The 22,814-nt window shown below is 38.9% G+C and overlaps 1 protein-coding gene across 1 annotated transcript; it reads left to right on the top strand.

Moving 5' to 3' along the window:
* The first annotated feature begins 7,530 nt into the window (after positions 1–7,530).
* On the top strand, positions 7,531–19,196 carry tmem38b (transmembrane protein 38B). The gene is made up of 6 exons (XM_042509942.1): positions 7,531–7,964; positions 14,915–15,071; positions 15,485–15,669; positions 15,766–15,853; positions 16,760–16,877; positions 18,281–19,196. The coding sequence occupies exons 1-6, from the start codon at positions 7,841–7,843 to the stop codon at positions 18,551–18,553; spliced, it is 945 nt and encodes a 314-aa protein (XP_042365876.1). The 5' UTR covers positions 7,531–7,840; the 3' UTR covers positions 18,554–19,196.
* Positions 19,197–22,814: the final 3,618 nt, after the last annotated feature.

Here is a 22,814-nt window from a genome sequence, read left to right as displayed (position 1 = left end):
GGAACATTGTTACTGTTATTTGTCTACTAAGAAGTTGATCCCAACAGGAATTGCTTGTGTGTTTGTGTAAAGAAAGTTCAGTGGAACCAAACACATCTAGGGAAAGGTCCAATATAATCGCCCTCACCCATGTCCTTTAAACAGCCGTAACCCTATATGACTGGTTTCACGTCTCTCTCGCTTGACATATTTAGCCAACCACAAAAATGCCACCGGTTGTTCCAGGACAATTTCGGGTTAGTTTCTGTTTTAAGCAGTGTTGCTGGGGATTAACGTTTGAAGGTGATGTGTCACAGCGCCTGAGTCACCAGCTCTGGGATAGATGTGGATGTAAACAAATCTCTGTGACATTGTTTACCTCGCTCTGACTTTCAGGGCAGATAGGCAGGGTCCAATGAAACTCTTAAGTTTATCACAGCGGTGGAAGAAGTAATCATATCTTTTACTTGCTCAAAAGTACCAATGTCACAATGTAAAATCACTTAAAGGGACAGTTCACCCCAAAATGAAAAATAAATGGAAACACTTTTCATCTTACCTGTAGTGTTAATTATCAATCTAGATTGTTTCGGTGTGAGTTTCAGAGTGCTGGAGATGTCAGTGGTAGAGATGTCAAATATAATGCAACTAGATGGCAAAAAAAAACCCCAACCCATCCCAAACACTCGGTTACTAACACCAAAACAATCTAGACTGCTAAATAGCACTACAGGTAAGAGGAAAAATATGTATTTTTGATTAGCAGGTGAACACTCCCTTTACATACAAATACAAGTCCTGAATTTACAGTCGAAATTCTACTTAAGTATTATCACTAAAATGTACTTAAAGTAACAAAGGAAATAAGAAAGTTCTGCTACATAAATATGATGTAAAATGCATATATTTTTGGATATCTCTCTAATCTTTGTTTGTATTTTGTAAAACAATAGATAACTTTACCCATGCCGTCCTAATATATCGAGGCATGTGAAAAGTTTAGAGGGAAGTTTGTTTTTTGTGGAACTGCTAACAACTCATGGACATCTGGGGCATGACTAAGGGCTCCAGCTACACACTGTTGAAAGGGGTCAGAAAACAAATAGTTGGGAACCACTGGATTAAGTTTAACAGTAGGTTCTATTCATCATCTTGTCATATGTTTTATTAAGTACAACCTTAATCTGTTAAGAAACCGGTAATTATAGCTGTCAAATAAATGCAGAATTAGTGGCATAAAAAGTGTAATATTTTCCTCTGAAGAACCTCAAAATTTTTCCCAAAGTTAAGTTCTTGAAAAAATCTACTTAGTTCGTCGCCATGACTGGTGGTGGTTATGCTGATCTTATCGTTATTACTGACTTAACAATTTAAGGAGAAAACAGAATTTTTCCCAAGCAGAGAACTAAAGGATCCTGCTTTTTTACAAAACACTGAACTACATGTTTTGATGTGCTCTAAATGCGTTTACTGAAAGTCTTGCCCTTGTCAAGAACTCATCCGTCATCGACAATAGAGTTCAACTTTGAAGAATAATTGTTTGCAGAAACATAAGCAGGCAGTTTAGGAAGATTAGGGTTTCAACCTATAATTAAAAGCCATTTGAATGAATGATTCACAAAAAGTCCAAGAACCAGCGGAGGAGAAATCAGCCGCAGCTGTGAAGCAAGGTTAGAATCTAGTCTCAGATGGAAGCTCGCTTACGATCAAATATGGTACATGAATAAGTAGACTTAGCTGGAGCGAAAGCCACATTTTGGTCTGTTCATCTTTTGTCTCAAAATTTAAGATATTTTTAATACATCTTAGAACTTAATATATATTCCTTAAAGTATTTTCATTGCTCAAATATTGTGAAACTATTTCCATGACCTCACCTTCTGCTTGACTTTTCTGCCTGTGTCAATGGTAAAAAAATCCTGTCTCTACAAGCTTATATCACATGGAAAGTAATGTACTGCAGAGCAAAGAGAGAGTCACACACACGTACATGCAAATAATGGATCCGCTCAGTGGTTCAGTTTGATTAATGGGCTGGTGTACTGCATTTTGCTCACCATACCAAGGAATTCACTCTGTTGCTACACAACAACATGCAGACCAGCAGAGAGCTGTTTTCATCTGTTGTAAAAATGCAGTGTGTTTTGCGACCAGTTGTGTGTCATAGCCATGTTACATTTTCAGGGGAATTCCACATGAATTTGGGGACCTGGACAACACCTGAACAACAGTGTAATCAGAACAGATGTGTGGCACATTCACGATTAGTCATTCTTTCCTTATGTCATCTTTCATGAGGCGTGGCTTGTGTCTTGTATCCACCTTTTTCTCTCTACCTTTTCTTCTTCAAGGTAAAACTTTAAACCAAAAGCTAACGTTTTCTTTCCTTGCATTATGATGCATCTTTTGTCTATTGCAACCCATTCAATAGACGCCAGTGACAGCTATAATAAAGGTATTGTGACAAAAATAAGACTTTCTTTTACACGGTTACATAGCCTTCCTCTGTGCTGGGAATACACATTAATAGGTCTTTACAAAAATATCTCCTTTAAAGCTGCTATGATTTTTTTTCTTTCAACATTGGAAGTGCCAATTAGTAAGGTGTTTCTTGTAATGGCAAAACTTACAGATAATTGTTAAACTGATTTGATTCACTCGTACTGCTCTCATCAGCATCATCATTTTCAAATGCAGCATATTCTAGAAGAAAAAAAGCTCTAAAAAGCCACTATAAGCTACAGTTAACCATTTTAAACCTGAGCAAATTTGCTTGATTTCTTTCTAAAACATGGGAAGATGAGCGACTTAAGAAGTCATGCCAACAATTGATGATTAAAGTAAGACATTTAGCTATTTTAGTGCACAGTTATCTGACAGTTTTAAAGTGGAAGAATAGTAACCTGACATCAAATTTTCCACTCCCACAAGCCAAAAACTTGTGGTCTATTTTTAGTTTCTGGCACATCTTCTTCGCCCATGTGCAAAGTCTTCAATGAATAGTTTTACCTGACCTTCGGATGTTTCACATGAATGAAATAAGAGCTGTTTCAAGACAAGCAAATTCTCCATGTACATGTTCATTAGAAACAGCAGCACAGCCTCATTTGGCTTCACCCCTGCCTGACTTCTCCTGACAAGACAGCACTGTGGGGTTTGATCTGGGGGGTAAACCCTCTGGTGACAAACTCGGCAGCCACAGACATAATTGAATAAAGATTCCAGTTGTTCTGAAATCCCCAGTTTTAGCCTCTGGGTCTTTGAGGTGGGCCCCAGAAATCCGAGGAATGAGAGGCCGTCCCTGGGCTGTCGGCGCTGCGGACACAGTTTAATCCCACACCACTGGGAGAATACTGATGAGAAGTGCTCAGAGGGGGTGTGTGTATGTGTGTGTGTGTGTCTGAGTGTTGAAAGCATTGACAAGCACTGAGCCTTGACCCTGAAAGACCCATGGTCCTATAATATATTTATGGGAGGTGTCACACAATATAGCCAGGCGATATCTAAAATGCAGGCCCTAGTAAAAATGCACAGCTTTCAATGACGGCATACTGATGCACATCAGAGGTTTCAACAAGCTGATACACATCTCAACACTCTGCTGACTACAAATACAGGAGTGGTCTCGGGTGGAGTTGCACTGTAATGTTGGTTTTGAATACGTGATTACATCATCGCCTCTCCATTTTGGGCATTGTGCGTCTTCTATGTTATCAGCCCATGTTCATCACAGCTTTGGAATCACATCACCTTTAATTAAAGTTTCCATCACTGTTGTGTAAGAAATTGTACAATGGCTTGCTTGGTAAAGGTCACAAAACAGTGAACACCACTATTTTGTACTGGCCCACACCTCAGTTACACCCGAAGTTCAACAACAAATCTTTTATCAACTTTATCAACTGTTTTTCTTTTTAATAATCTCCTGCATGTGAGCTGATCTTTCACTCGATGATTGATCTTCTTTAATAAGAGTATGAAATGTGAATGTGATATTTTTGATTATCAGACTGTTGCTGTTGATGGATGATTATGTTTCTGTGAGATTATGTGACAGCAGATATCTGCATTTTGAGGCATACGGCTGCCATCTAGTGGATATAATTTCACATTACAGCTTCTCAAAAGCTCTTAAAATAATAATAATGAATTAATATTTTCAAAGTGTAAGAGAAGCTGATTTAAATGAATTAAAACATACTGGGATGTAAGATGCATGGGCGGATTATGAGACAATGGGCCCCTTTAGGCACGGATATACAAATAGCCCTACCACCTCTCTTACAAAGGAGCAAGACACACAAACTTTGTGTTGGCCTTGCCTCTTTATTGTTTTCAATCCTTTTGAAGCTGTTATGTATCTTTTACTGGACTGGTGTTGCTCCCTTTTGTATTTGTCTCTCTAAGGTTATTTTGGTTGCGAATGTACCAGTGCGAAACAAGCATATATAGACTACGCAATGTGATCTTTGTAATGTGGAGTCTTTCCAAAATCAACTTTGGTTTGGCATCAGTTTCAGCATTCATGTGCAAGCTGAGCAGTTGGCAATTCTTTTCCCCCTTTGATAGCTCAGTTGGTAGAGTGGAGGACTGTAGGTTGTTAATAGCAGTTATCCTCAGGTTGCTGATTAAACTTATGCTCGAATGATGGACTTTTCATGTTGACCATCCAGATAATATGATGCAAATCATCCCCATTCTAATGGCCGTGGGTTGCTATGAAAGGACGCTAGTCAAAAGCATCATCCTGACCAAAATTAGTTGCTGTCCGGTTATTTTGTTCAGGTACTTTGTAAATTTGTCATAAATCTTATATTGTGGCGTCTTTACAGAACTCCTTTTACCCATCAGTTTAAGCATCCACCTGGAGTATGGACAACTGGAGGCTGTTGACTCCCTTCAATAGCTCAGCTGGTAGAGCGGAGGACTGTGGGTTGATGAAAGCAGTTATCCTTAGGTCGCTGGTCCAACTCAAGCTCGAAGGAAGGATTTTTCTTTGCTGTTTCATGCATTAGCCTTGCTTTCAAAGCTCTGGGTTTCTCTTTGGCTCGGTTTCCTTAGACAAAAAAAATGCTTGATGAACTCATAATCATGGTCATTGAGTGACACAACGTTTAACTCTTTGTAAAGTGGAGTCGTCGTGAAATACACCTTGGTAAATCAGTTTCAGCATCCATGTGAAGGCTAGACAATTAAGGTTCTCTGCTCCCTTCGACAGCTCATTAGAAAGAGAGGAGGATTGTAGGTTGATATAAGCAGATATCCTCAGATTGCTGGTTCAAGTCTGGCTCGAAGAATGGAATTCTCTGGGTTCCAATGTATGACCATCCAGATGATAAAGATGCAAAACATCCTCAGTTTGCATAGCTTTGCAAAACATGCTTTAGTAAAGCCTAAGTTTCAGCATCCATGCAGGTGCTGAACAACTGGAGCTTGTTTCCTCCCTTTGATAGCTCATTTGGAGAAATGTAGGTTGGTAATTGCAGTTATCCTTAGGCTGCTGGTTCAACTCCTCCTGAAAGGATGGATTTCTTGTTGGTGTCCAGTGTGTGCCCATCCAGGATGAAAAGATGTGAATGGTCCTTGTTTTCAGAGCTGTGGGTTTTATTGCTTGACTATTTTTTTGACAAAAAGAGACCCTTGTCTTATATATTGTCTTGGTTCTTAAGCATGGGCGGATTATGAGAAAATGGGCCCCTTGGCACAGATATGCAAAAGGCCCCACCACCTCTCCTACAAAGGAGCAATGCACACAAACTTTGTGTTGGCTTTGCTTTGCCTCTTATTTGTTGTTTTGTAATTTTGCATCTTTATCATTATGCATCTTTTTGTGGATATGTCATCATTTTGTGTCTCCTTGTGGTTGTATAATTGTTTTGTAACAAAATAATTATTATTAGATCTGATTCAGTTGTGCTTAAAGGTGAATGGTAAAGACAAAAAAACAGAACTATTATGGAGCCACCACCAGGTGTCATGCTCATGCTGGCCAGCAGACTAGCACACTGACTCGCCTTTGAAAATGGTATTCAACAAACCTTACAACTACAGTTTATGTATCATATTACTGGTTTCTTGAAAAATGATTTAAATTTAAATCAACCGAAATCTCTGATGTTGCAGTGACAATGACATGATTATACTGACTTGACAAATTCACAGGAGTTCAGAAAGAATTAACCCGCTACACCCTCCTCTACACATTTTGCATTTATTTAATATGTTTTCATGTGTTTATGTAAAAATGTGAATAGTGGTGAACTGGTTGTTGTGTTCTTTAAGTTTCCTGTGCTCTCAAACAAAGTAAAAAATATGACTACAGACTACACGATGTTTACTTTTTTGTTTTTTAGTAGAATAATAATTTTCACTTTCTTTCTTTTTTTTCTGTGTGACTGTTTATATATTCCCTGGTGTTTGCATAGTTCAGTGTTTTTATAATGTTAGGAGATAAAGTAGCCAAAAAATCACTATATAAGTGTTATAAGGACAGTCCGGATTGATAGTAAAATGTCAATTTTGCAGCATGAACCTGGCTCTAATTTTCCTTGATAGCAGTCCTGCCAGCTATGGTTTGCTGATCAATTGTTGGTCACAAACACACGAGAGAGGAGAAGGAAACCAAACAATCTTTGGGATTAACGAACCTTAAAGCATTAACTGGGCATGTTGTTTTCAACATCATTGTGTCTTGTCTTGGAGTTCATAAAAAACATATACCACAAACAAATATCCCACTTACTCTATCTGTGTAGATCTTAGTTGGCTCAAATACAAGTTCTGCGTCAATCAGTAAATGCACACACACACGGTCACACACCACACACACAAACATTGTATGACTTGATTAGGTGGCACTAACTGCTAAAAATTCAAGCACAACCGAATAACAGACATTACATTATCAGTCTTGATGACATTATGTACAATGGTGGAATGTAACTATGTACATTTGGTTAAGTACTATACTTACAGTATGTACAAACTGAAGATACGTGTGATTAATTAAGAGTATTTTCATTTCATGCCGTTTTCTACTTCTACTTCACTACTTTTACTCAACTACAATTATTTGATAACTTAAATTTTTTTAGTAAGATTTTTGAACATAAACCAAAGATTATAACATTGCACGATGACTTACTATTCATTTCGCATTTTTCATGCAAAAACATTTCATGCTTCCAGCATCTCAAATATAAAGACTTGTTGCTTTTCTTTTTAATTAGAAAGCCTAAATAAAAAAGTTAAATGTCCCTCCCATAAACCAGATTAAAAAAAAAAAAAAATTTCCTCCCCAGTGTTTAAAAGAATATCTGAAGTGCCTCCCCTATTTTGTAACACACCCTCCCCTCTCGTAAATAATAAACAATCCCTTCCGAGGATTGTCAACAAGTAGCACTGATCCACACTGAGTTTGTTTCCTTGTGTTAGCACGATAGCATCACCTCAGGAAGCCACATTGTGACACGTGATTGGCTCGCCGTGCTACCGCTCCTCCAATCAGAGAGTCGCTCTGGCTCCGCCCGCCACATCACTAGCATGGCGGAACACAGAGCAGGAATTCCGCCTATGCGCCGATGACAGCGTCGATGGGGCAACAGCGGTGATGACCATCCTCCGGCACTACAGATCTGTTGCCCGGCGACAAGAGGCGATCAACTAACCAGCTGGGAGCAACTTGGCAGCCGCGTGAGCGCTGACACACAGCTGTTTGGGCCACCGGGGTTGTCAGACTTTACAGGCGTCAGATGAAGCCCTGATGCTCTGAGTTGGACCGGTGCCTTTTCTCCACTCCAGCCCCCTCGCTGGGATTATTGGGACTAACTTCCTCTTGCTGGACAGTTTCACAGATAAGACTATGGATTTGTTCGGGGTGCTGCGCTTGGACGAGCTGTCCCACGGGCTGGCAAACTTGTCCATGTTTCCATACTTTGACATGGCGCACTATATCGTGTCAATCATGGCTTTGAGGGAGCAGCCAGGTAAGTGGCTGACGAGGCGTTTACTGTTGTCACAAAGTTTTACTGCAAAAACCAAACTGCTTTGCTTTTTTTTTTGTTTGTTTTTTTGTGTGAGTTTGACCTCGTGTTAGCTCGATAATCCTTCTACAGCTATCCTGGTATTTGAAGCTCTCCAGCAAAATGCCACGCAGCCTCTGGGGATGTTGTAACTCACACTTGAACTTAGAGAGTGGTCACTAAAAAGACAATAAAACATCTCATCTATTCTACTGTAATCTAATAGGTGTATTTAATCCCCCCATTTCTTTCCTGTTCTGCGTTATTTTCTTATTTAAAGTTGTTTATTGTCACAAGGTTCCTGCAGCTTTAAGGAAAGTTAGATTTAAAACTTTCAAAGACTTTTTTAATGCCACATGGGATGAAATTTAGGGCCAATTTTAGGCTACAATAACCAAATTCTTAGAGGGACAGTTTGCCCATCTGGTAATCATAACAACAGACATGACTTTTTTTTATTGTCTTATGACAGTGTTAGAATATCTATACCATGTTTAAAAAACTTTTTAGAGTGGAGATATGTGGCATTTTCTGGCTGTTTTTCACTCCACATGTGAAATCCTACTGCCTAAATTGCTATCATGACAAGTTTAAAAGGAGGAATTTGGGAAATTATTTCACAAAAAATAAATGTTACCACTTATTTTGAGATTTTACAGTGCAGCGGTAGAAAAGGATTCATAAAATCCTACTTCTAAATTCTCAAAAAATCTTTAAGACTTTAAAAAGATTAATTTCAGTTATTTTAATAACAATGAAGACCTTATTTTTAGATTAAAAGAATGATATGCCTTTTAAGACTTTTTAATGATCCGCGGGAACCTTGTGTCACATGCACAACCATTACAGAGAGATGCAGTCATTGGCAATAAATAACTTACATCTCGCTCTCCTCGACCAAAAAGACATGTAAATGACATGAAAATCTAAAACAAAATAGTGCAGAGGTTAAAACATAGAGATACAACACAACTAACAAATTTGTGATAGATGTTAAAAAACAATTAAACCAGTATAGCTGTCACATATTAGCCTCAACATAGAGCACAATATATCAGTTTATCAGACTACTTATTATGGATGGGAATCACCAGAGGCCCCACAATATGACGTTATCAAAATACTTAAGTTGAGATACAATATAATTGCGATTTTAAACATTTTTCCCTGTGCTGAGTATCGTGATCAAATATTTTGCAATATATTGCAATTTATTGCCTTTTTTATTTAATCTCTAAATCATTCTGTCAAAGGAAAACTTTGTCAACATGTGTTGTATCTAATAAGATAAATATATATACACACACACACACGGGTATATTATACACTTACACACACAGTATATGGTGTAAAAACAAAAATATGCTGATAGTGGGACACAATGGCATTCTGCCATAATGAATTAATCAATTACTCAAACTGGTACAGCTTTATTTGAACAGTCCACCTACAGATAGTTTGTAGAGTATCTGTAGCATTTTACAAGTTAAAGTAAATGGTACGTGATAATTTACAACATACTCTCTAAATAGTTTAGTCGAACTTCTCACTCGCTTGATCAAGTTCAAGTTCAACCAAAATATTCTGAGAATAAGTAGCATTAATAAGTATGTTCATGTACTGTCACATAAACCCTACAGATAACCTGTTAAATATCGACAGAATAAAACATGACAACATGATATGTTACATATACTCTATAAACTGCCTATAGGTGAATATCCTAACAAAATGTTAGCATTAAATGAATCTAACTTTGAAGCACAAACTGTTACTCTGAGCCATAGTTGATTGTATCAGCTGAGACCAAAGGCCTCGGCACAGAGCCAACACTGTTATGTCACTGAGATAGTGTCTGCAGGGACAGGTGGACTTTAACTGCAAGGCCTGTGGACTCTCTCCACACACACACAAACATGCATTACACACACGCGGACCATTGTAGTCCCGCTGCTGTAAATCTACGGGCTATTTTGGAACTTGCCTTGCAAAGCATCTGAGCTCCCGTGACCCTTTAACCCTTCGTCCTCTACTCCCATCTATCAATCTGTAGCTGAGAGAAAGATACACAGAGCGTAAATATACCGACAAACAAACCGCCAGAGATCAGCAAGCACAACACGGAATCATCATTACTAAGAGGATAGAAAAAGAGAGGTTTAAATCTCAGGATCATTTCAAAAGCAGGTCGGTAAAACCCGGAATAAAACACAAAACACATGGGAGCCAGCTCAAGTCCTTCTGTTCCCCAAAAAGGAAAGGAATGCCGTAAACCTCTGAACCCTTCCTGTCTTTTCTTCTTCCTGTGTTAAATCTTTCCCTCCTGCTCTGCATCCAGAGTTTAGTGCTGGAGCTGCTCAACACTTCCACAGACCAAACATTTAGGAAATAAGAAAAAGGCATGGCTTATTTATTTAAGGGATTAAACACACACGCATTCCCAAAAGCATTTTAAAAGAGCTCCCCGGGTCTCTTACATGTTTATAACACTGTCACTACAGTTTATCTTGACTTTTCTAAACTTTGCTGAGTGGACTGCACAGGACGCAGGAGGGCAGGGACCTTGAAGAGGAGCAGCGGTTGCATGTCAATCAGTTGTTCTCACATCAAGCCCAAAAATAACTCGAGATAAGCCACTTTTTTTCTTATCTAGTTATCTAGTTTCAGGAGAGAGGTCTTTCATAGTCTTAGATAATGTATGGGTGGTAGGAGATATGCTGTCCTGGTTAAGACTTAAATTATTGTTTTTAGTCGGGCTGCGGCAGCAACAGCTGAACTGTTTCCCAGCTACGAGACTTGTCTCCATATTCCTGTAACGTTCTTGACTTGTATGCATTTAAATAAACTGATTTACGGTGAACATAGTGATCTAAGGTACCTTTGCTCTAATTAAAAATGGCTTCACAGGCTCAGCTGATCTCAGATTTCAACAATTAAGTAGTTGGCTCTGATGAGAGAGAGAGGGAAATTAACTGAGGGGAAAGACTTCACTCTGTCTTCACACAGACAAAGAGAAAAACACAACAGAGAGGAAGAAAGAGAGACCAAAAGAGGAAGTGGAAAATACAACTACTAGGACATGTTACAGCTGCAGTGTACTTGGCATGTACTCCCTAAAATTTGACATGTAAATGCGTCTCCAAAATGCAAAGCAGGAAACAGGATTTTGATCTGGTGAAAGGTGTGTTTGTAGCCCAGCATGTCATAGCAGTCCATGCAGTGTGTTAAATTTCAGTGTAAAATGTAAACAAAGCATTGTTATAAACCATCTGAAAGCCACCCAAAGCTACTCAGCTGTTCCAAATGCGCTATATTGAAATTATGCTATGTACAGTTTCAGAGTCTGATTTGGACTTACTCACTTTGGGCTGATTTGGACTGCCAGCAGCTCACAGATAATGGTGCTACTGGCATAAACAGTGCTTACAACATCAACAGTGCTGACAGAGTTTATGATATTAACGAGGGAAATCAGAAGATGGGTGCTACACTTGTGTAGCCACATGACACAGCCACAGTGCAAAGCAACAGCAATAAGCTAGCCAGCAGGATACACACACAGGGACTTGCATGCACTAACATGCATACATGCATGTTGGATCATCTACCCCAACAACAAACAGAGGAGCTCGGATTACAACACACAGAGAGGGAGTGTGACTACATTCTCTGCCCATTACTCCACTATATCTCTTTATAGCATTTAGCAGTGTGCTGCTACGTCAGTCATGTGGAACTGTAAGTTGGTGCTCGGACAGTAAAGCTCAGACACTGAGTGTAGCAGGTTGTTTTGCTTTGCAACTCAAAGTGATGACATAGCAACACTGTTTACTATGTAAGCAATATGCCGCACATGTGAACTGAGATTAAATTACAAATGCTGCAAGACCAAAAGACTAATTTTGAGCATTTGTGCCAGATGTAGTCTAAGGCTCACACAGGCAGAAAGGGTGTGTATAACAGTAAGGGTGATTTTTCCTGTCTGACATTCGGGTGCATTTTTTTAAACTTCCTCCTCTTCTAAAAGTTTGTCTCAAACCACAAAATTTCACCAAATCAGATTTTATCTACACACAAAAGAACATGTCATGGTTGTAACTTGCAAAACTCAACACACAAAGAAACTTCACTGTGCTTTTCATACTGCAGTTGCATAGAGTTCCCACTCTGAGCAGGAGAACCATTGCACTTTATATCATTTACTATCAATCATTCCAGTTACCTCTGGTATATAGCAGTGTTTTAAATTATGAGGGACACCTACCCTGGGGGGAGCGTGGGAGAGTTGATGGGAGGTGTGAGGAGCATAAACCAAGGTCAAGACACCGTGATGTAAAAGGGACAGCTGCATACCGCCGGTGTTCTAAAAACAACGAGAAGTTAGTTACTTTAGTTTGACCCACTCACCACCAACACTATCAGCAGTTACAGGAGCAGCAGTGTCTGACAGGCAGCTCATGGAGGCTTTGAAGGTACTTCAAAAAACTTCATTGCCACAGTTTGCATGAAAATTTGTATTCCTTCTTGGAGTCATAGTCGAATCTGAACACAGACATGGGATACACATGCATTTTATATTTTGTAGCACGACTAAGCACAAGTAAATTTCAAAATTGTGATGTAATAAGGTTTAAAGTCAGCTGCTCCATTGACAATGAAGGGGAGCCTGATTTTTGTAGACCGACAGAATGTTTCTTTTCTTTTTTTTATACCCAAATGAGTTTTATTTTATAGTAGTGTTTTCAGTTCTGAAACATAAAACATTCCCATCAGTTCAGAACATCCCCCTGGGTGCTCTCAGTGTCATTTAGAACATTTTCCCAATTTATTGTCTATGAAGCCAGACTTTATACCCTATGACATCACAGATTTGAGTTTAGTACTCTAGTTTTTGGGGTTTGGGAGAGAGTTGTGTTTACCAAATGTTTTGGACTATCTTAGACCATAACAACAGCATGTATGAATTTATAAAATGGGCGTAGTTCCCCTTTCAGATGTTATCAGTTATTTGTATCCACCCTCAACTGTTATCATGTTCCCCACAGACCCCTCATAAATGAATCCATCAAGTTGCTGCAAGACACCCAAAAGACTTCTAGTTCTTGTTTTCATGCACGTGCAAGCACTAACACATGTGCATTATTGTCTCATGGAGCATCTGGTTCTATTTCAGCAATATAGAAATATCACTAATGCAACAAATAATTAAAAAAATGGTAATGGTAATGGTAATGCCGGGGCCTGCTATAATGGCATGGTCACAGCAGTCATATAAAAATAATTTCGCCCTTCTGTTTTAGCATCAGGACTGTTCAAAATAACAGTGTTCTTAAATGTCATTTAGACATTTAAGAACTAGTCATTCGTAACTGTACATTTTTTAAAAATGGGTGGTAAGCCAAATTATTTCTTTATCAGTTTCCATATTCTTTCAGAAGTGAGAGCAAAGTTAAAGAGTGAGCAGCGCAGACTGACTCCACTGGGACTCTGCAGAGGAGGCAGATAGAGCTACAAAACCTCCTGGTTTACCGATCTCTCTCCAGGAGTCTATAATCTGTCTGTAATCCTCAGATTACCAGTATGGTCCTGTGTGCGGTCAGAGTGACTCAGGGGGGCACGTGGCTCAGGGCTGACTGAGCACCACCTGTCTTAGGTAAAGTGAAACACGTATACCTTAGTGTACGTTGGCTGCATTAATTTTGGGTAGAGTTAGACAAGTCATTTTAGATAGTATTGGACCATCTCTGCAAGAAAGTCACAGAGAGGAAATCAGCTGGTTTCATCTTGTCAATAAAACCTGTGTTTGCTAAATAACTGTTACGACAAATCTTCCTTTCATAGTGAGGATTCACAGTATGGCGTCTCCTACCATAATGACGTTTTTCAGTGGAAAATGGAATACAGAGTTCTTTTTAATCAGGGTGGAAACAGAGGGAGCATTGAGCAGCCGATCCTTATCTGCAACGAACTGATGTAGTTTGTCATTATAACTGTCGTGCCTTTTGCTCTGCACTTTGAACTGAAGGCCCAGACGCAAATAATATATCTGTGCTTGACAAGCTTCTCTTTATGTGTTCCCTTTGACTAGTTAATATTTAGGCAGTTTGAGGAACAGGGAGAAGCATGCGGGGAAAAGGCCAAAGTATCACACTCCACTTCTCTGTCTAATATGCTGCAGTTGAATTGGTTTCTACAACAATACTTCAAAATTAGCCGTATTGACAAAGCCTGTCTCTTTGACATTATCCCTGTCGTTATATGAATTCCTCCTTTACAACGACTGTGTTTAAAGCTTATTATGGTAAGCATTCACTATAAATTACAATTGCAGGGTGTTTCCATGCTTTTACAGGCCCTTATACACTAAGAGTCGACAGATTATCAGCCTGGTGGATTATTGGGGCTAATATTTGGCATTTCACCCATTACCTGTATTGATGTTTTATTTTAATGATCGCCGATAAAATTAATTACTTAAAAAGTGCAAAGATAGTGTCAGCATTGGAGGAACTTTTAATTTGTAAAACCTTAGGAAGCTATTTTTTTATTAATTAAATTAATTAATTTAAATTTTCACATGACTTTATGAAAAAAGTTGGTGGGAATTTGCTGTATTTGATGTTGAAAGTTTCAGTTTAAAACATTTGCTAAAGGCATTCAAATTCTAAATATTGACAGAAAGATTTCATTTTTATTGTAAATGAAAAACAGTTCCAAATATCTATAATCGGTCTCATTAACTACTAATAATCAGTATCAGCCCTGAAAAAACAATATCAGTTGACCCCATTACATACCCTGTAGGAATGCTGATGTGTTATGTATGGAGAACATATACATATATATTTTAGAGGACTCAAGGAAATTCACATCAAAGTGTTCCTGCTAATAAATATACCTCTGTTTTTGTGCAGGCGCTCTTGAGGTCTCCAAAGTCAGCCCCTTGGCCTGCTGGTTCAGCTCCATGCTCTTCTGCTTTGGAGGAGCTGTGCTATCTGCCATCATGCTGGCCGAGCCACCTGTCGCACCTTTGTCCAACAGCACCAGTGTTCTGCTTGCTTCAGTCATCTGGTAAATATCAATACTGTATAAAAGCAAAGGAAGAGGAGAAGAAAGTTGCAGAGTTAATTAGAGTTATCTTGTGTTCTTGTTATCTTGTGAAGAAATAAGCAAATTTATAATTTGCTGTAAAGGGAGCATGAGATGTGGAGGGCAGTGAAACACTAAACAGAGGTTACTGTCATGTTTCCGCCTCTTATTATAAAGCCTTTGGCACCCTCTACTGGTGGCACATAAAATGACACTCTCCTTTAATAAACACACACCGCTCTCTGCTGGTGAAATCAGGTAATGAGTCTTTCTGGTGATACTGTCAAAATGTTTTAATGAATACATAGTCTACACGCAGCAGGTAACAGAGATATGTGTGTGTATGTGAATGTGTGTGTTTGCACTCTTCATTTGAGCCATATGCGTCTCTACAGGTACCTAGTGTTTTACTGCCCCATGGACCTGGTGTACTGTTGTGCCGCCCTGCTGCCTCTCAGGCTGGTGCTGTCAGGGATGAAGGAGGTGACCAGGACGTGGAAGGTGCTCGGAGGGGTCATCCAGGCACACAACAAATACAAGGATGGTTTGTTGGTTATGATTGCCATAGGGTGGGCTAAAGGTAAGTAGCTAATGGTGCACCCTTCAGGATTTTTTATGATAATATAGTTTTGTATGAAGTTAGAATTAACCACTTGTGTCGCTCCTACCCCACTAGGTGCTGGAGGTGGTTTAATAAGTAACTTTGAGCAGCTTGTTCGAGGCGTATGGAAACCAGAAACTAATGAGCTCCTCAAGATGTCTTAGTAAGTCCTCTGCAGGACTCCACTGATCTCACATTGGTGATTTTTGTGTTATAAAACTACATTTTTACATTGGGTTTGATGTGAAATGTAAAAGGACTGTCAAAAAAATTCTCTCTCACCTGTAGTGCTATTTATCAGTCAAGATTTTATTTATTTATTTACTGAGAGTTGCCCAGTGTTGGAGTTATCAATCATAGAGACACCTGCCCTCTCTTGAATATAATGAGACAAGATGGCACTTAGGTTGCGGTGCTCAAAGTGCCAAAAGACAACATGTAAAAAACTCAACAGCAATGTCTCTTTCCAGATATCATGAGCAGGTTACTCAAGATAATCCACACACTTTGTTGTGAGCAGTTTCATGTAGGAACTGATTTCTTTCTACTGAACCACACTCACCAACTGTATCACCACAAGCCAAGTGCCATCCAGTTCCATTATATACACTCTACAACTCATACCAAAACAATCCACATTGATAACAGCACTACAGGCAAGAAGAAAAATATGTATTTTTGATTTTAGGGTGAACGGCTCCTTTAACATTATAGGTGTTACTTTTGGTTTTGTGCTGGATCATTTCTTGTCGGGTGAAGTCACTCCCTGGAGTTTTGGCTGCTTGCCTGACAAGAAACAGTCCGACTGGCACATAACCAACCGTATTACTGCAACATAAAACCAATTTGAGTTATTTACTCCAGGGGATGCCATGCACATCTACAGCGATGATGTGTGTCTCCAGTGTAGCTCTTGTGCATAATAATTCAAGCATATCAGATGTGATGTTCTCCTGTGTGCATAAAACTATATAAACATATAAAGCTATCATTATTTTAGATGTTGCATTTTTTTTTAAATATTCATCACATATTTTTTCATAACTGCTCTCTTATCGAATGTGTGCAGCCCCACTAAGATCACCCTGATCGGGGCGGTGCTGTTTGCTCTGCAGCAGACCCACTACCTGCCTCTCCAGAAGCACCACCTGATGCTCTTCTACACCGTCTTCATCGTTGTCAACAAGGTCAGTGTCGTGTATTTGGTGTAACTTATACCTAACACTGCGACCTTGAAAACATATACCCAAACAGGATTGTGTGTTTTGGTCCATTTGCTTGCCTATGACAAAGAAAACAATTTAATACCTTTCTTTGTTTATTAATTGGATCTCAGTTTGGGTATAACAAATGTTTTCGGGTTTTTTTGCCAAAGCTCCCTCCAGATCTGTGGCATCTTGTCTTCTAAATGACCTTTCTCCCTCTTGCTTTTTTTTGAAGTTTTAGCTGCGGTGACTCACATTAGTTTGGTATTACCCGTAGGGCAGGGGCTTTTGCATCATTTTCATCAGCTTGCATCATCCTCTCTTCTCTGGGAAACTTGTGCTCTTGACTGAGACACAGATAAATCTACCATGTCTTCTTTCAACTCTCATTCTGTTAGCTCGCTCCGTCTCTGATCTGTCAAATTAGCACAGAGCCATTTCATCAGATTTAAAGACTTTGTCCAAACCTGCTGTTTATTATTTTGTGTTCCTGATGATGCAGATGTTATACTCTCACCCCCTAATGAGAAATAAATCCTAATATGTTACCTACTTACTTAATGTGTTTATATGTAAACTAGGTCAACAGCACAGTGGCTATCCATGAAAAAATGACAAATTACAAACAACAACAGAGGCAGCTGATGCTTCTCCACAGGTTCATCAACACAAGCGAGTCCTTTCACATACAAGTAGTCATGTGATTGATGTTAATGTAAATATATTGATTATAGCTCCTTTAGAAACAACTTCCACAGTTTTTAAATGATTAGACAGTCACATTTTCTATTCGAAACCTATTAAAGGTCCTATATCGTGCTCATTTTTGGGTCCATTTTTGTATGTTGGGTTTTTACTAGAACATGTTTACATGCCTTAAGAATAAAAATACATAACATTTTTCTCATATTGTCTGCCTGAAAATACATGGATCATCTTTTGTCTGAAACACTCCGTTTTAGCGCCTGTCTCTTCAGCCCCTCCCTCCCAAAAAAAGCCCAGTCTGCTCTGATTAGTCACGGTTTCGAGGTCCTTCAAATCTACACTCTCTGCGTCTCTGCATCATCATTGCAGCTGGGGGAATGACTGTTTCGACACTGTAGCTGCAGTTTCTACAAATTATGTTCAACTCATATACTTATGACATCACAACTCCACAATAGTCCTGACGGCTTGTTTAAAGTCACAGTTTTTGAATACGGACTGAGTGCATAATTCTTTTGATTGAGTATTTTGATACTTTACAATATTTATAAAGCACCTAAACCTTCTTTATAATGAAAGAAAAAGATACATAAAGCTACCTTTTTTTTTTTTTAAAAAAAAAAAGGGACCTATAAGAGATTTTATCTCTGTCTTGACATATTTATCTACTCTTTTTTCAGTCAAGGATGATGCTGACAGGCTCCTCCGCCTTGCCTTTCGCTAACATTGAGTCAGCCATCTACAAGACCCTCTTCTCCGGCCACTCTCCTTACGCCGCCCTAACCGATGAGGTAAAGAGAGCCTGTATCGATAACGGAAATACCTCTACCACCACAACCAAAGAGTCAGGGAAGCAAACCCCCGTTTCTCCTGTCAAGGGACAAAGTGGATCGCTCAAAGCCAAAGAGGAGTCAGAGAACACTGAGACAACAAACTGCAAGAAGACCAACTAGTCAGCCTCTGCCCGATAGCGCCTTTTCACCTCTAAGCAGGGCTGAGGAGTCATTTCTGATTCAGATTTGTCACATCAGGACTGAAACTTTTAGAGTTATTTTTCTTTTATCAGGAGATATGATTTTTTTCTTACTGGCTGAAATCTTTTCCCTTTTTCATTTCATTTCATTTTTCATTTAAATTCCGAGTGCTGAAATAGAATTTCAATAAGAGCCGGCTCCAACCAACCCCGCACCTTAGTGTGGGATAATCACCCTGTCCTTAAAGTACTGTGATATTTATGCTGTCAAATGTGAACATCATACTATCCTTGGGCTGTATGCACACTTGCAGTACAATGTGTAGCTTAATTTGTAATATCTATTTATAACGAGTACAAACTGTTGATAATTTTATCTCTGGGTTTTGGGAACAGTGCTGTGCACCTGCTGATCTATGAATGTCTATGTATCTTTTGCTGCTTCATGTAAATGCTATATTTCCTACTCTGAAATCCTCCAAAAGATTTTTTTAAAAGAGATTATATTCTATGACACGCAGATATTTTATTCTATTTATACTAAATAATTGCGCATTTCGAAATGAATTAAAACTTTTTATTATATTCTATTTCTTTGGTGAATGCTTTGAATTATATTTAAAAGCATGAGAATAAACAGGATAAATGCACTGTAAAATGTGTTTTTGTGATCTCTACCTGCTCCAATTTATCAGACAAATTTGTACAGTTCATTATTACCTCGCTTCAAAGAAACAGTGTGTACGATTTAGGGGAATGCAGATTGCAACTAGCTTAAACTTTTTTAAAACGAAGTAATTCGTTTTTCAGAAGGTTTTCGCTGGGAGCCGTGTTATCCGCAGAGGTTTGATCCTCTCTAAAACAAACAGACCAGGTAATAAGTGTTTATCCAACGCTCTTCGGCATGTTACAGAAAGACTATTGGCCCAGCTCCTGCTAATGTGTGTCACCTTTTTCCTGATTCAGTTCAGGAGGTTTTCACTGTGAGCTGAATATCTGCAGAGGTCTCTTCCTCTTCAAAACAAACAGATATGGTGATATCAACCGGTAAAAACACTGAATAAAGCACCTTCATGTTACAAGTCATTGTTTCTCCACTGCTGTTCTGCATGTCGGAGATGGGCCGCTAGTCATTAGCAGTACCTGCTAATGAGTGTACACCTCTTTTCTCTGATAATTTAAGATCCAGACATTCAGAAGTTTTTTTACTTTGAGCGTTTTTTTTTCCTCAACAAAACATACAGACACAGCGATTTAAACCAACAAAACCACTGAATAAAGCAGTTTCACAATAAAAAGAAAAATCTGTGTTTTTCTGATGCTCTTTTCAAGGAGGGGCTGCTGACTATGGTGGCTGACACAAAAACGAACGGCCCAATCTAGAGCCTGTGTTTGGTTTGTCCATTCTGGGCTACTGTCTAAATATGGCGGTAAAACATGGCGATCTCCACGGATGAGGACCTGCTCCGTCTGTAGAGATAAACAGCTCATTTAAAGGCAACGAAAACACAAAAATTCTTTTTTCTGGTGATTACACACAAAGGAAAACAAGCTTACTTTATTAAATTCCCCTTTAGCCAATAATTCCCCCTAAATCCTCCACACTGGACCTTTAAAACAGCTCATTAGTCACATTTTAAAATGTGTATGTCCCCAAAAAATATCTCCTAATTAATACATAATCAACCGTCTTGTAGCTGTCTTAGCACATTTGCTTGCAGTATCATTTGTCAAATGTCAACTGATATCGAAATTAGCTGCTGGTTCGTTGATATAAAGCAGCGTGGCGACCAGGAGTAACCTCTATAGGCTGAAACATTGCATCAGTGTAACATCAGCACCTGATTGATACCTCAGCCTCTTTAAAAAGCTGCTGGAGAGAGATCCCCCAAATCCCCCCCAATTCTCATCTATGTAACCTCAGACGGCAGAGAAGCCCCCTGTGAATACAAATTAAGAACAGAGGAGGGGGGGTGGGCGTTCAAGAGAAAAGAGAAGACGTTCAAAGACGATCAAAAGCGATTGCGGCTGAGATGATGTACCTGCCTTTCATACGCCTCGAGTCCACAGATGTCAGATGTATGCATGTCAGTTACAGGCTCGTATCGCAAATGTTTGCTGCAAAACTGCCGTGTGTTAGCGTGTGCGTTGATCTGCCTGACTCTAATGGTGAACTGTGTGACCTGAAAAAGTGAAAGACACCTTAATAAGCCGCTGTTTTCCTAACGCTGCCTCCCGTGACAAGAAGGCAGGTGACATGACGACAGCTCAGAGCCTGAAAGTTCCCAGACAATTCTCTTAATGAGGTCCAGACCTGTGTGACCCACTCCACAATTACTCACTGAACTGAGCAGCCCCCCTGCTGCTGAGCCCCAGCGCCTTTCGCCTGCACTTCACCTGCTCTACGGCACATCTCCTCAGCCTGGTTTTTATCCCCAGACTTCTGCCTGTTTTTCATTTGTCAGATGCAGAAAATTAATCCTTAAAATAAGCTGGTTTACACACACACACACACACAGAAATTATACACACAATGCATGCACACAATCCTACACACCTGACTTAGGCCCCAAAGAGGTGTCTGAGAAGAGGTCACGGATAAAGCAAGGATGTGGTGCACTATGACGAAATATGGAAATATCAAATTTTCCTCATTTCAAGCACACACACACACACACACACACACACACACAAACACACACAGGCACACAGTAAAAAGACTGACAGCATGGCTAAATACTGGAAGGCCATCACGGTACGTCTCACACTGACAGTTTGAGTCTCTGACCTGTTTTGTTGTTATTTTCTATCTTGTCTCAAATCATTATAATACAGGTCAAATCTAGAGATATTACATTATTATTATTACATTTGTTTGCTTTGTTCTGATCGTAATTCACTTTTTTCTCACCTAAGTAAAAGCCAATAACTTGACATTTTGTTTCAGTTTCACTTGTGGTTGACATTAAGACAACAGCATGCTGTTGTCTATACTGCTTTGGTTTATTGCTCTGAATAAATGCTTAAAGATGAGTGTGTTGATATTTGTAACTGAAACCAAAATATTACAGTGATTATTATCTGGGCTCTGAGGAAAACCGAGACCAAGCCAGTTGTCTTTGCAACAGCAGTAGGTGGTTAAAAAGTTGCCTGATTCCACGTTTTAAAAAGAAATTAAACTATATACTTGTTACAGCCTCTGAAGGAGCTTGGGATGGAGTACCACAGATGAAGTCAGAAAGTATAAAATTGGTTTGTCTTTTCATGAGATTTAATGACAGTTAAAAAAAAAAAAAAAGAGTACTGCTGCCTTATCCTTTAATTTGCTAAATCATTGACTCATTTTCACGCTTAAACAAGAACATATTTATATCCAGAATTTAGGGTCAAAATAATTGTACCTCTTTTTTTTTTAGCAATCATTCATGACAACAAAGAAGCACGTTTTCTTTATCTATCTGTAATGTAATTACAAAAAATGTCACCCAAGGTAATAAAGGTGCCGCAGTACAACCGGCATGATGCTGTAACAGCATAGCTTTATGGCAGAGTTTTAATTATCATATGGCTTGAACCTTTAATCCCAACACACATATACAGATTTTCAAACCCAAAGCTATCAGTACTTTTGGTAAAAAAAAGTCCCCTCCAGACATGTTTTAATGTATGTAAAAATACTATACTATAATATTTAGTTTAAGATGTTTTTCTCTCAAAATTTTTCATAAGAATTTGAAAAAGCTCTGAAAAGTTAAGGACAAATATGAGGGGCATGAGGGGAGCAACTAGCAGATGATGAGAATGGTAAGTGTGGTTTAGAAACTTTAATTTATCTAAGTTGTTTTTTAGCTTGTTAGCTTGTAACTGGCAGAGGCTGACACAGAATTGGTGGCTGTAAAACAAACATAACATCTGCCACATTATTGCAGTGTTTTCCCCTTGTTATTATGTAATTACTGTATATACCAGAGGTGCAAACAAGTTTACAGAAAAATATATTCTGTCTGGCTTTGATTTCTATATTTTATGTAAAAAGTCCTCTTTGAATTGGAGATTTCAGCTTTCTTTGCTGGCATTTGCATCTTAGACAGCGCTTGGCTTTTGAATTAGTGACGCACCTAATCTAGCTCAGATTTTAGGGAAGTGCATAGACATCTCCCCCTTTTTATTTTATTTTATTTAACCAGGAACAGTCCCTTTGAGATTCAAAATCTCTTTTACAAGGGCATCCTGGCCGAGAC

This window comes from Plectropomus leopardus, chromosome 20 (assembly GCF_008729295.1).
Source record: "Plectropomus leopardus isolate mb chromosome 20, YSFRI_Pleo_2.0, whole genome shotgun sequence".
NCBI lineage: Eukaryota > Metazoa > Chordata > Actinopteri > Perciformes > Serranidae > Plectropomus > Plectropomus leopardus.
This window is presented reverse-complemented; position numbering and strand designations above follow the sequence as displayed.